The sequence below is a fragment of the Taudactylus pleione genome, unplaced genomic scaffold, assembly GCF_031769625.1.
Source record: "Taudactylus pleione unplaced genomic scaffold, aTauple2 ptg000089l, whole genome shotgun sequence".
NCBI lineage: Eukaryota > Metazoa > Chordata > Amphibia > Anura > Myobatrachidae > Taudactylus > Taudactylus pleione.
This window is the reverse complement of record NW_028284491.1, coordinates 3,685,672-3,701,315: the sequence shown is the minus strand read 5'-3', so window position 1 is coordinate 3,701,315 and position 15,644 is coordinate 3,685,672. Positions and strand designations below refer to the sequence as shown.

Genomic DNA, 15,644 nt, shown 5'->3' with positions numbered 1-15,644 from the left:
TATACTATACTTGACGTTTCTCAGTGGAAGTGACCGCGGGCATCTAACAACAACAAGTACACTACTAGTACAGCGACTTGTGTGCGACTGTGCTCCATGTCCTCCGGGGGGGCCTGCGCTTTCTGCCGCAAGCGGGGTGTTAATGCGAGGACCGGGAAGATGCTGATGACAGCAGACGGCGAAATCATGGCCCACTACTACTGCACGGTAATGCGCTATATACTATATACACGTGTGGGTGGTCAGATACATGGAGAGCTGAATAACTATTGATGCAGTGGTCGGATGTAAATTAGGATCACGGTGTGTAGGGCAATCCGACTACATTGCGTCAGGGTCGTGACGCACACTGTTACTGAGTATATGTGTCGCAGTAACCGGGCCCAATCCTTATATGGGGGGGGAGATGTACTACACCTTGGAGAGCGAAAAAGTACCAGCCAATCAGCTCCTAACTGTCAGTGTACGGGCTGTGTTTGAAAAATGACAGGAGCTGATTGGTTGGTACTTTATCTCCAAGGCTTAGTACATCTCCCGCCATAATAGGGGCCCCAGCGCCCTGCCGGTCACACGGGTCGGGTACAGTTCGGGCTCGGGCTCTGCTGTGGTTTGTAGCCATTCTTTGGAAATAATTGTATAATAATAATAACCCAGGTGTATTTCTAACAGGGAGAAAGTCCAGTTACTTTAGTGGCTCCGGAAGCCTGAATGTACTAGCGATCTGATTAATCTGAATATCCTATTTATTATACATTCAAAGTATGTTTATAATGATATTTATATTTACACAGTACATCTACAGTCATATTACTTGACTGAAATGACCTGGGGCCCCTGGGCTCATTAAATTAATTGACATATATGAGCCCTGTGTAGCCTAGCATTATAATTATTCAATATACAAAAACTATGTAAGTGAAAAAAAAACATGCAATAGAAACATACCCGATGTAATATTTTATACTGACATATGTGAGATTGCGGATTTTGGGATATTTTTTTTTTATTTATCTCTGGAAATTGAAGCATAATGCATAAAATCTACTAAAACGCATTCAATATATATATTTTTATTTTCCTGCTCTCGCCAGCACTGCCCCTTTATATCCTTGTGCAGCTCGATTCTTCACATTGGCAGTTGTAGAGGGCAGCAGCAATTGCTTTATGTATTTTACATTGTTACCTTTTGTACATCCCTAGTGGTCTTGAAATGTCGGTAACCTTTTAATACAGATGTACGCTGGTTCAAAGCCCGTGGAGTGGCAACTGTTCATTTCTATATGTCTATAATGATACCTACATGCTGCTTAATAATTAGTAAGGCACCCCGGCACATGATTCTGCTATAAAAAAAAAAACCCTCACTTTGGGGGTGAAAAAAAAAATTGGGGGTACAAAGTTAAAAACTAGTGAACTACAATCTAGGGGGGGTCCCCAAGCATGCACCAGGTGTTTTTTTTCATTGCAGGTGTTTGCAGTAGGTGGTTTTTTCACGTTTTAAAAAAATTCACTTTAGCAACTTTTAAATATGCTCACCCCCATTTTAAAGTACCCCAAATTTGCTGGGACTACTTATTTTCTGCAAAAAAACCCTTCTAAATACTATTCTTTACCACCTTCCCAAATCCCCAAAATAGCAGCTATTGAACCCATTTAAAGACCCCAAAAACCTTCAACAGGGCTACTCAGGGGTATCCAGAGTGATCCCCCAGGTCATAGCATCTTTTTGGGGGTGTTAGGGCAATTTCCCCAAAACTCAGCGAAGTTTTCGCTGATTTCACATTCGCCGGGTGCCGTTTTCGACGATTTCATATTGAATACAGGTATAATCGGGGCCACTCCACCGCCAATTGAATCGCCCAATTATTGTCCATCAGTGGGATGGAAATCCCCCCCCCCCCCCCCCCATTTATCTTTTACACATTCTCATGTCATAAACACAGATTGGATATTATAACCTTCACCCAGATAAGATGCTAAGACGTATGTTGTTGTTTATTACATTATGAGCACTTTCTTTGAGTTTTCAGCTTAATTTCCAAGATTAATCTGTTGTTATTTGTGGATTTCAATCAAAAGAGAGATGGCTGCTAATTTTGATATTGAATTATTGTTATATTCTATCTTCATTTTATGTTCTATTAATAAGTAGTTTGAGCACTATTGTAGACTCAGTATATGGGAAATAGTTTACTACATGTTACATTGTTTTATTTTTTTTGTGTTTTCTGAGGTTAATTCTGGGTACACACTGACAGATACATTGGCCGATCAATGGATCGGCCGATGTATCTGCTGCATATCGCCACGTCGGCCACATGTCGGTGAACGTCGTCATTCACCGACATTTCGCATTGGCTGTGCTGCACAGCCAATGGACAGATATGTCTGCAGACATATCTGTCCATCGGCAGGTGTGTACGGGTGGTAGACCGCCCGTTAATACAAAGCGGCAGCCGTGAGGAGCCCACCGGCCACCGGGTCCTGAGGGCACAAGCAGATGATGGCCGTTCAGTGTATATGAACGACCATCATCTGCAGATATATCTGTCAGGTGTGTACCCACCTTAACTCAATTTAATCTGACTTATCTGGTCTTATCACGGCTGTCACAGAAACAGACAAATCTCAGGTGCACAACTCCAAATTAATAATAATATATATAAATGCAATAAAATTTTGCAATCAATAGAGGTTTTTCACTGTGTGTTTAATATATATGTACTTCACTTTTTTATTTTCATTCTTTATATGCAGCTGTAGCTGCTCCTAACTATCTCTTTACTCTGCACTTTTCTTACTATGCTGGTGCCCTGGGGCGGCTTGGCTGGGGCGGTTTTGGGGTTTTTGGGGGGTCCTGCGCTCTGGATTTGAACCCTAGTATGTTAGGGACCTACCCGAAAAAGAGGTTACCTGGATATGGTGGTTAGGCCCATAAGCTTGGCCATGATTATGCTAAAAACCTCTATTGATTGCAAAATTTTATTGCATTTATATATATTATTATTAATTTGGAGTTGTGCACCTTAGATTTGTCTGTTTCTGTGCCTGCAATTAGTCTCATCAGGTAGCACCTCCCATTATATATATAGTCAGGTTGTGCAGTCCAGAAATCTTTCCCTTATCACGGCTGTGACAGATAATATTGCATTTACATTTATATTATTTTGAGTATGTTGCAGATTATATTGCAAAAACAAAACAATACAGTCACTTTCAATGTTTTGTTTTATATGTTTTAACTGTTAACACAAATTAATTCAATAATTATAAAAAAATACTGTAACAAGATTTATCACTAACAAAAAAATAAACAAATCTATGCCTGATTCACCGTTAAGAGCAAATAATAAAAAAAAAAGCCTTGTTGTAGTGGAAGCAGTGCAAATACATGTATGTTTTGTTTTTGCCTGCACGGAAAATATGATACTGAGCTTTATTTTTACGCTTAACATTTATATATCTTTGCAAATCTCAAATCTGCTCCATTTGCAGTGCAACTTGGTTTTGTTTAGATGCAAATTGCTAATTTTATTTGCTGTTTTTTTTTAAATTTGTTCCAAACTCTGAATACAGCCTTCTGTGTACTGTATATAGCGATATACTGTACAGAGGGCCTGATTCAGAGCCGCTCGTAAGCGGCCGCTCGTTCGCTCCGAGCGATGTTCGCACATCTGCGCATGCGTATGGGTCGTAATGCGCATGCGCCAACCAGTCAAGTGTGGTCGGAAATCGTGTGTTCGCAAAATTGCGAGTGCCTGCTAATTTGAGTGACAGGATGAGGCATTTGTGGGTGGTAACAGGGGAAGGTGCTTGAAAACGGGGAGTGGAGATCCGAACGCAGGCGGGCCAAACGGTCAAAACGGGCGTTTTAAGGGTGTGCATAATTAACAAAGCAGCGTCATCGACCACGTCACTTGGTTGTCTCTTAGCATGATTGCGGTAGGAAAATCCAACCACAAGCACTGTGAGCAGTTCAGACGCCTTTTGATGTACTCGATTAATCTAATAAATAGCGGAGATGATGTATGATGCGAGCGGCCAGGGGGCATCTTTACAAAATAGCGAGCGCATGTTTCGTTCGCTCGCTCAGACAGAGGCGTCAACAGACCACAAAGAGCGAGCGCTCAATTTAAATATCCGGCCCCTTTTTCTGAATGAGCGAGCGCAAATAGCGTCCGGCTCTGAATCAGGCCCAGAGACCATAAGTGAAAACCACACTATTGTATCTGGTGCTATAGCTAGATTCTGGCTGGCAAGATAGAAGATGTTCTGCTTTTTGCTGCCAGGGTACCTTTCTGAAGATGGCTCCCCTGAATTGGGTGATACTACCTAATAACCATTAAACACAACATTTGGATACAATGGCTTGTGATCACCTTATTGTGGGGATGGGTCGATTCCCTGGCTGGTGGCCACAGAAAGGATAACAGTGATTGTCAGTTCCTTTAGGGACATAGATAGGGATAGCACATTACTTTTAGGATCTCCACAGATTTGTATGTCCTGCTAGCGAAGACAAAGTGTCCAAGGTGGCTTTAATCGTTACTAACATAGTCTGCTACTCACCTGTAGTCACAGGGGACCAAGCAATTTACCTGCACAGGATCCCTCTGCTTTCTGTGTCCCCGACTGGCTAAAAGAATAATCTATATACAGTTACTTTAAGTAGAGAAGCATGAGACATGACCTAATTTATCTTGCATATATTATTATTATCTTTTAATGTGCCAACATATTCTGCATTGCCATCCTATACTTGCTCTGACAGGAATTGTATTCTTTTTCTCCCCAGCTCTTCTCACCTAAAGTGGTTTCAGCGGAATCATGCTTGAAATATGTCTTTGGAGGATTTGATATTGAAACTGTGAAACAGGAGATAAGGAGGGCTAATAAACTGGTAAGAGCTTACATGTTATGTATGCATGTTATAATATATATATATATTTATTTATTTATTATATACACACAAATAATGTTGCTTACTCTGTTGCCCTCCAGTACAGAGACACTGCGAGCAATAGACAAAGAACCATGGGAGCGGTGGCACTCAGGGATTTTGAATAAAGACAACAAACACTTAGCAACAGTCTAAGTCGACGTTTCAATGCTGGCGCTATCAAACACCCTTATTCCTCTAAAATCTTTAAAATGAACCACCATTTGAGTTGCTCCAGCAAGTTTGTGGTATAAGCCCTTGTTTGTCCTTGTGGCAAGTATTATATCTGCAAGACCGATCGCCAGTTCAAGGAGAGAATAGCGATGCACAGGTCTTCGATACGTGCCGCCATTCTCTCAGGCGAACAACCTGTGGCGAAACACTTTGCCAATGCGGGGCATTCACTCACCGCGATGAGACACATGATAATCGATCATGTTCCGCCTCTGGTGAGGGGTGGTAATCGATCCAGGATCCTCAAACAAAAAAAAGAGGCTAGATGGATACTTTTTACTGGATACCTTGGCCCTCATTCAGAGCCACTCGCTATTTGCGGTCGTTCGTTCTAAAACAAGGGGTGGCTATTCAAATGAACCGTTCACTGTTTGCGGTCTGTTCACGCCTCTATGTCTGAACGAGCGAACAAAACTTGCGTTCGTTTTTTGGAAAAATACGCCCCCTGGCCGCTCGCATCCTACGTCATGTCCGCTATTTATTAGATTAATCAAGTACATCGACTAGGGTATGAACTGCTCGCTATTCTTGGGGTTGGTGTTTGCTACCACAATTTTGCGAGCAGTTGTGACTATAAAATAACCCAGTGACGTGGTCAATGACGCTGCGGTTTTAAATATGCACACCCATAAAACGCCCGTTTTGACCTTTAAGCACGCCTGCGTTCTGATTTCCACTCCCCATTTTCAAGCACCTTCCCCTGTTACCACCCACATACGCCTCTTTCTGTCACTCAAAATAGCAGGCATTCGCTGTTTTGCGAGCACATGAATTTCGGCCGCACTGACTGGTTAGCGCATGCGTATAACGATCCGTACGCATGCGCAGTTGGGCTAACATCGCTCGGAACGAACGAGCGGCCGCTTACGAGCGGCTCTGAATCAGGCCCCTTGAATCCTAAGGGACTTAATGAGACAATGGGTATACATTGTATTTTTATGACATTAAACGCTATCTGTTTTTTCTTGTCGCATGGTTTTAGTGCAGAAATTTTCGTTTGATGGGTTTCTTTATTGATATGTACAAGCAAAATTATTTTTTATGTATTAGTTATAGAGTTGTCCATTTGTTAGAGGGCTGTATTGTCCTGATTATTCCTTTATTAGCATTTTCATTAGTAACAGAATGGCATTTGCTTTAATTCTAATACTATGTGTCAGAGTACAGCACAGTAGTCGTTATGATTGTTGTATCTAGTTTGTACCTTATTGTAACTGTATAACTCTCTGGTCATGTGTTATTGTATGCACAATGTGTGTATTTGTTGTAACCATGGTGATGGGTGCACTTTGGTGACGTCATCATCATGCGCGCAACGGCGCGTTCCTGGCCGGATGTTCGACGGATGCAGAGGCGGTTCTAGGGGTGGGCTAAAAGGGCCGTCGCCTGGAGCGCTAGCCCCTGGAGGGCACCACTGAGTCCCCAGGAGGATGAGAAAAAAAATCCCCCCAAAAAAACAAAAACGCGCCGGTCCCCCCCCCCTGCTAACCGCCGCAGGGAGGCTTCATTTGCCGGGCGCCCGCTGCTATTTGTTATCAGCGGGCACCCGGCTCCCTCCCGGCAGCCGAAAGACGGAGCTCATGACCTCCCTCCCATAGATCCGTGGTGGAGCCACGGTCAGACCGGACGGCAGCGGACGGAGGAGCGGGGCTTAAGGTAAGCATTATGTTTGTTTTTTAATTGTTTTTTTTTTTTTTCAGAAGCACCAGCACTGGAGGCATGGCTATAGGGAGGATTTCTATAGGGGGCATTACTACTGGGGCACGACTATAGGGTGCCATTACTAATGGGGGCATTACAACAGTGGCCACTACAAATGGGGGCATTAATATAGGGGGCATTACTACTGGAGGCACTACAATAGGGGGCATTACTACAATGGACACTACTAATGGGGTCATTACAACTATGGGCATTACTACTTTGGGCACTACTATAGGGGGCATTCTTACTGTGGGCACTACTATAGAGGGTATTACTGGGGGCACTACTAATGTGGGCACTATTATAGAGGTATTACAACTGTGAGCACTGCTATAGGGGGCACTACTACTGGGGGCGCTACTAATGTGGGCATTACCAATGGGTGTACTACTATAGGGGACATTACCAATGGGGGAATTACTAATGAGGGCACTGTATGTGGGGCACCACTTGTTGGGCCATTGTGTAAGGGGCACCACTGCTGTGGGCATTGTATAAGGGGCACTACTACTGTGGGCCTTGTGTATAAGGGGCACTAATATGACCACATTGACAAATGACAAATCTGATGATTGGTTAGATAAATTAATAGAACAGGTTAACACTTACCAACATGATCTTGTGGCTTTTAAACACAAGAAGCTCAATACGGTTAACGCCGATTATTCAAATAATCAGGTATACAGATGGCTTAGAGGTGATTCTATGAACAACTATGTTCGGCGAAATCTCTCTTTTTTGAAATTCAGAACTCAGCATCAGCTTGATGCGGCTTCTTCTCAGTCAAAACTCTGATAGTGAGGTCTCAGAGAGAAAACCCCCCACTGGTTCCCCTTTTTTAGGGCACAGGACCCAGTTGAACACAAATTCCATAAAAGATCGAGAACCCGATATCCCACGAGGAGGGGTGGTTTCAAAAAGAAGAGGGTGGGGCAGGAGACTATAACTACAGTGCTCAATCTGAGACTCCACTATCGGATGCTGAGAATAGCCTTCTGAGTTTAGGTCTCTTTTGTTCCTACTGTAAGACACGACAAATTTAGGTGGTCTATTGACCATTTTAAATTTGAAAGAAAATTAAGATTGAGAGAATTTTTTGCATCCAGTGATCAGGGAAAAAGTACATCTACTAGGAGGGATTTCAATAAACCAAGTATGCTTGATCCTCAATCCTCAAATGCCAGTATTAGAGCTTTTTTAAGGCTGACTGAATCGGAGTTATTAAATAAACACATTGTTTCCAACGTCGATAATTTATCTGTGGAACAAAGGTCGGCATTAAAATATCTAATGAATAACGATAGGTTAGTAATTCGTCAAGCCGATAAAGGTGGTGATGTCATCGTACCAGACTGACAAGACTGGCATGCCGTACGACCGAGAGATTTGGAGACAATTGTCGGACCTGATGGTTTATACCAGAGTCACAAATAATCCCATGTATGACATCAAAAGATGTGTTGACCAAACCATTGACCTGGCGGTTCAACAGAACTGGTTGGAAATTGGGACTGCTGAGTTTTTACGTGTTGAACATCCTATATGTCCTATACTTTATACACTTCCCAAGGTCCATAAGAGTTTGGTTGACCCGCCTGGTCGTCCGATCATTTCTGCGAGAGTTTCAGTGTTACAGCCTTTGGCTGTGTTCATTGATAGTTTTCTGCAATCCTATGTCCGTGGGATGCAGAGCTACATACGTGACGCCACTGACTTTTTGGATAAAATTTCTGTGCTGAGTGTAATTCCGGACTCTTATGTAGCTTGTAACAATGGATGTCAATTCCCTCTACAGTGTCATACACCACGAGGAGGGTATTGAGGTCATACGTAAGGTGTTAACGGAGGGCTCTTACTGTGGTCCAGCTATAGAGTTTTTACTTGATTTGACAAGATTGGTCCATATGAAAAATCATTTCATGTACAATAACGAGTTTAACATACAACGCACAGGTACAGCCATGGGGTCCAATCTTGCATTGGCATATGCCAATTTATATATGCAACACTATGAGAATACGGTGTTGCTTCCCAAATTTGCGGATAACATTTTTTTACGGCCGATATATAGACGATCTTTTTCTAATTTGGAGTGTCACGGAGTCAGAATTCAGATATATGGTGAATTATCTCAACAGATTTGATAACCCAATACGATTTACATACCAGATTGATAAAACATCAATGAACTTTTTGGATGTGACTATCTACCGAGATGATCAAAGGTTGGCGTCTAAACTTTACCGTAAGAAAACGGTTCGCAGTACTCTATTACATGCAAGTAGTCATCACCCCAGTAATTTGAAAGAGAGTCTGCCCATATCGCAATTTATGCGTGTTTTGAGGAACAACACTTCATCCTTGACTGCAGAGAATCAAACTGTTGAAATGAGCCAACGATTTTTTGATGGGGGATATACAAACTCCACAATACAGAGCTGTCTTTTAAAAGCAAGACAGAGGCACTCACAGATATTGGACAGACCTAAACAGGATTTGGACCCAAGGAGAATGATTGCTACATCCACTTTTGATGTTTTTGGCCTATAAAAACGTCAGATCCAATCTTTAAAGGTATCAGTTCACAACCCCCGATGTGTTCATACCGTCGGGGTGCTAATCTAAAACAACTTTTGATGAGGCCTACAGGACAACCAAAGTGGACATCAAGTTAATGGCTGCCATCTCGCAAAACAGGATGTTACAGATGTGCGGATTGCACAACGTGTCGTTCGATGCTGGTGGGAACACATTTTTCACACCCCCACAGTGACAAAAAAATAAAAAAATTCAGCATAAATTGCATTGCACTTCTGACCAAGTGATTTATTTGGTCATTTGTCCTTGTGGTTTCTATTACGTGGGGATGACTACCCGTAATTTTAGAGAACGCATGGAGAACCATCGGTCCTCCATTTGAAGTGCACTACTTAGTAATGATTCAGACAAACCGGTAGCCAGGCATTTAGCCAAGGAGAAACACTCGGTATAATGTCTGAGATGTATGTTAATTGACCATGTTCCAATTCTTCCTTGAGGTGATCGCACAAAAATATTAAAACAACGTGAAGCTAGTTGGATTTTACAATTGGATACAGTAGCCCCAAGGGCATGAACGAGTCTAATCCATTTAATATCTTTCTGTGGTGAAATATGCTTTTTGTGGGCATGACTAATTTGGCCTTTTTCAACATTGGATTAATATGTGGATACAATGCTGTGGCATAGTACACATGGATTCCCTTTTCATATCCCATTTTTATTTTTTATTTTATTTTTGGTTTCATTTTTAAATTCATTTAGGCATTATATACAAGATAAATATTAGTCCACCATTTATGGCTACAATTTAGTTCACAATATTAATATAGATATGATTTTGTTTATTTGTAATTATTTATTAACATCATGAGGCATATTGTAGTTTCTAGTGATTTATATGATTGCACTGCTGTACCTTCTGCTGCCAGACAATGTTGATTTCTCTTATGAGGCTCTGTGTCTATAACACTTCAGGATTAACATTTGGGTTATTATAGTTTTTTCATATCTTCCATGTGAGATTTCCCAGATGATGCTGGGCAACCTGTATATTAGGTGTTAAGCACAAATGTATGTTCTACGCATGCCTCTTGTGTTGTACATATATATACCTCCCAACTGTCCAGTTCCCAGCGGGACAGTCCCGTTTTTCACAGTGGTGGGGGGAGTTGGGGAGACGCACGGCATCTGTTCTCTTGTGGAGGGAGAGCCTGGGGGCTGCCCAGCGTCTGAGAGTGCTGGGCACGCCCCAAAGTGCCGAAAACGGGGAAAGCCGTGAGGCTCCACCCCTTTTCATGTAAGCTCCGCCCCTTTTCAGCTAAGCCACACACCCATTTTGGCGCGCGACCTGTCCCTCCTTAACAACTTTAAATGTTGGGAGGTATGCATATGTTATGCTGGCTGACAGTGGTTAGAGTGTCTGTTTACAACAGACGCTGCAGCATCTCCATGATTTCCAGGCACCTCCCAGCAAGTTGATATCAGATGAGGTGTGTCTGTTCACATGACATGCATATCGTGTGTCATACAGCCGGGCGCCATCTTGGAGGTTGCACATCTAGCCTGTGATGCACTGTTCTACACAGTGTACAGATTTATGTGGCTTCGGTTTGCATTTGAACACTAGTATGGTGTTCCCACAGCTGGTAATTAGTACTACGTGAAGTATGTTTGCACTATAGACACAGATGACGTGTGTATTGAAATTTATGCAGCCAGACGCCATCTTGGAGGTGGCACATGCAGTTTGCATTACATCGTTTTTTTATGAGAAAAAACATTAATATTCCTCCTATAGACTAATTTGAGGATTAGTTCCAGTTTTTGTCATGAATGAGTTAATTGTCAGGGGGAAGGTTCAGCAGTATACTGTGTGCTATTTAAGGTGGCTCTCACACATTAGTGATCAGTGCTTGTGGAGTGACCTATGTATGTGTCCTGAAGACGTTCCCGATTTGGACTGAAACGTCGACCTGTCCTATGTTTTAAAAGCTAAGTAATAAAGATGTGATTTTATTTTTATATCTGCTGAGTGCCCTCTTTCTCTGTGTGTGTATTATATATACAGGTTGAGTCTCCCATATCCAAAATGCTTGGGACCAGGGGTATTTTGGATAATGGAATATTCTGTATTTTAGAATATTTGCATACCATAATGAAATATCTTGGGAATGGGACCCAAATATACACACGGAATGCATTTATGTGTTATATACACCTTATACACACAGCCTTCAGGTCATTTTATACAATATTTTCAATAATTTTGTGGCTCAAGCAAAGTTTGTCTGCAGAAATTAAATTCATTTATGTTTCATATACACCTTATACACACAGCCTGAAGGTAATTTTATACAATATTTTTAATCATTTGTGCCTTAGACAAAGTTTGTGTACATTGAACCATCAAAAATCAAAGGTTTCATTATCTCAGTCATGCCAAAATTATTCCGTATTTCAGAATATTCCATATTTCGGAATATTTGGATATGGGAGACTCAACCTGTATGTATGTATGTATACACACACACACATTATATATATATATTATACACACACACACACAGTATATACTTGAGTATAAGCCGAGTTTTTCAGCACATTTTTTGTGCTCAAAAAGCCCCCTCTCGGCTTATACTCGAGTCATGCCTGCATGGTACGCAGCTGAGCAGCGTACCATGCGGGCCGCGGTGCAGACTGTCTCTGTGACACAGCTGCACCGCTTGTGTAGCAGTGACCAGACGGAGTTCGGTCAGAACTACACACTGCCAAACACACAGCCGCCGGCAACGGCAGCTGTGTGTTTATTGTAATCAGCAGCCGATGAGAGTGTCAGACTCTCATCGGCTGCTGCTGCTCCCACTGTGGGAGCCATCTTCCGGCTCCCACAGTGGGTAATGGGAGAGACGTCGTCATGACGACGTCTCTCCCATAATGCAAAGCGGCCGTAGGAGCCAGTAGCAGCGTCGGGACCAGGAGCGGGGTTTCAGGTAAGTGCTTTTTTTTTTTTTTTAAATTAAATCTCTCTCTACTGGGAGGGCTACTACTGGGGGCAGTACCAGGGGGGGGATTTAATACTGGGGGCACTACCAGAGGGGGAATATTACTACTGGGGACACTACCAGGGGGGGGTAATACTACTGGGGGCACTACCAGGGGAGGGATTACTTCCAGTAGCTGCTGCATTTCCCACCCTAGGCTTATACTCGAGTCAATAAGTTTTCCCAGTTCAGGTAAAGAAGCATAAATTTTGAAAGGTTTAATTACCATTAAAACGACAAGGTGCATATGGTCAGTTGACGTTGCAATCCCATTTAAGGATCTCCCTCAAGACATAGCAGCAGTTCTGAGTGGCTAGACAGCCAAGTGTAAAGTGAATACCATCACCACTAGCCAAACTATATACCCACACTGTCCCAGCATGCCTTGCGGCCAGGGGCGGAGATTTGAGTCAGTGTGACGGGTTGAAGTTCCCGAAACGTAGGAATAAAGGACAGTTTTAACTACTGCTGAAAAGTCTCGTCAGTGCCTCCTACTTGGGATCTGTGTGTATTGGGCTGCTTAAACCCTGGAGGGCACCGGAGCCATTGTGTTTGGATTTCTGGAGTGCCGGGCCTGTGGCTAGATATATTTATATAATTTTATGGGGGGGAATTCAAGTAGAGACGATAAGCAATTTTCGTATGAAAAGTGGTTATGGCCCAGTTCAATTGCAGGCGAAGTTAACACCGAATAATTCTCCATAGGATTTAAACACTTTTTTTTTTAGACACCTCCTGAGCAAGTAAAAAGTTGAGAAAAATCCCTATTTTAAAAAGGTAAAATTGGCGGGACTTGAATCAGAACGACTGGGACACCCTCAATGACTAGGCAAAATTATTTTTTTAAAATTAGCTTAATTTGGCCAATAGTTACGTAATTTTTGGGGTGAAAATGTGCAAAGTGCAGTATCATGGTTTCCAGGTACCTGTATATGGGGGTGCTGTTTGAGTGGGACAGGTGGAACATTGCTCCCCCCAAAAAACATTTTTCTGACCCTACCTGTCCCTCATTGGCTGGGGGTGCACACAGGCAGGACGGAGGGTGGGCTGGGTGACTGGCAGGGCTGGGTGGAAATGCGGTGTGACCTATGATGTCACACCACCGCATCTAGACAGGTCACGGCCTGGGCGCGCCTCCCAGAAGAGCTCAGCGGCAGCGCTGCCATACACTAATCTGACCACTGGCTCTTACCCTGTGGCACACCTGACAACCGCTTGCGGCACACCAGTTGAAAAACGCTGCCCTATGGTAATTTGCTTACATTAGATTTATAAAAATCAGCTATAAGATCTCACTATGGATGTTATAGGGAGGAAAGAACTACATGTACATACTGTTATATCCTATTAAACACATTTTAATAAACAAATTAAAGGCTTATGGTGTGTACACACGGGACGATTTGTTCAGCGAACGATATCGCTGAACGATCTCCCTTGATTTTACCGGTCTGTTGGATGAATGATATCATTCATCCACACTCAAAATATATCACCAACGCTCACAAACCCCTATGAATAATGAATATCGTCCAGGTTGGCCTGCATGCATGGCCGACCAACGTTATCGCTAACGTCCATGGGCGATCGCGCATCATTGGTCGTTCATTGGCTGCATAAAAATTAACGATTTATCGATGAACGATATAGTTAATTGAAATCGTACAGTGTGTACGCAGCTTTACACTTTAAAAATTCCTATGGAGAGTCACTAGCAATCAGGGTCCCTGCACATGTGTGGTCTGTAGACCAAGCATGCACAGAAGTCTCTGCACAGGAGTGAAGTGACTGCTGGCTTGGTCATTTCCCAGGACATTGCAGGGATGGGCTTCTTTCGGAGCCCCTATTTCTGAGGGTGCTTTTTGTTACATCTCAGCGGTATGATCGCTAATATAGCACCAGATCATATTACAAATGCGATCATTAATCAATGGGCCCCTAAGACTTGATATATCTGTCCCTGTATCACTTAGGGTGAGATGTATCAAAGTTTGGAGAGATAAAGTGGAGAGGTAAAGTGCCAACCAATCAGCTCCTGTAATTTTTCAAACACAACCTGTAAGATGAAAGTTAAGCTGGGTACACACCTCACAGATATATTTGCAGATGATGGTTGGTCATACACACTGAACAACCATCATCTGGCCGTGGGTCCCGCTGGCCGGGGTTTGCACCCCCCTTCTCGTGGCATCTGCTGCAAGTGTATGGGCGGTCGGCTGAGCGTCCGTACACACGGCACGATGCCTCAATATATCTGCAGATATATTGGGCATCTGTTGTGCAGTACAGCTGAGTAGATATGTCTACTAAGGATTGGTACTTTATCTCTCTCCAAACTTTGATAAATCTCCCCCTTAGAGAAATATAGTTTTAAACTATCTCTGCCATGACTGCTTTTCTGTGTTGGTTTTATACGTGCATGGTTCAAGAAAATCGAGTGAAAATTTGAGGTCCTCGGTATTGACTTACACAAACTATTCTGTTCCTTTGCGTGATGGAATGTGCCTAATTGTTGTATTCTTTTTGTTTTATAGCCTGGAGTTGTGTGTTTTATTACATTTCGTTGATCTTCACTCCCTATATGATAAATAATAACAGTAAATATTTTTTCCCAATGGCAAATGGCAGAAATGTTCTCATTGCGACAAAAATGGAGCATCTGTTGGCTGTGATATAAGAAGATGCAATAAATCATATCACTATGAATGCGTAGAAGATGCAGATGGTAAATGCATTGAAGATCGTAAAAAACAAATGTATATGTAAGTTACATTTCTTTTGTGATTGACTACTTATTCATACACAGCAGCACATATCAGTTTGATATTACATAGCTTACTTCTGTTTCAAGATGAACTCCATGCTAAAGTTGTTTTTAATCTGTGATATGTTTTTAATAAGACAATCCCCGAATAACATAGCAGTGAATTTCCCATGTCCATGACACCTGCAAATCCCTCCTGGCAACCTGGAGAACTTTGAATGAACAGAGGGCCGGATTCAGAGCCGGACGCTATTTGCGCTCACTCGTTCAGAAAAAGGGTCCGGCTATTTAAATTGAGCGCTCGTTCTTTGCGGTCTTTTGACGCCTCTATGTCTTAGCGAGCAAACGAAACATGCGCTCGCTATTTTGTAAAGACGCCCCCTGGCCGCTCGCATCTTACGTCATCTCCGCTATTTATTAG

General features: G+C 42.6%; 1 protein-coding gene across 3 annotated transcripts in view; it reads left to right on the top strand.

The window, feature by feature from the left end:
• Positions 1-15,644, top strand: part of LOC148527297 (uncharacterized) — a 141,293-nt gene continuing 125,649 nt past the window's right edge. For all 3 annotated transcript variants that reach the window (XM_088469108.1, XM_088469107.1, XM_088469109.1), the window contains exons 1-3: positions 1-207; positions 4,796-4,900; positions 15,088-15,221. In XM_088469108.1, coding sequence (XP_088325234.1) covers positions 97-207; positions 4,796-4,900; positions 15,088-15,221 — 350 coding nt within the window. In that variant the 5' untranslated portion in view covers positions 1-96. The remainder of the gene's footprint in view (positions 208-4,795; positions 4,901-15,087; positions 15,222-15,644) is intronic.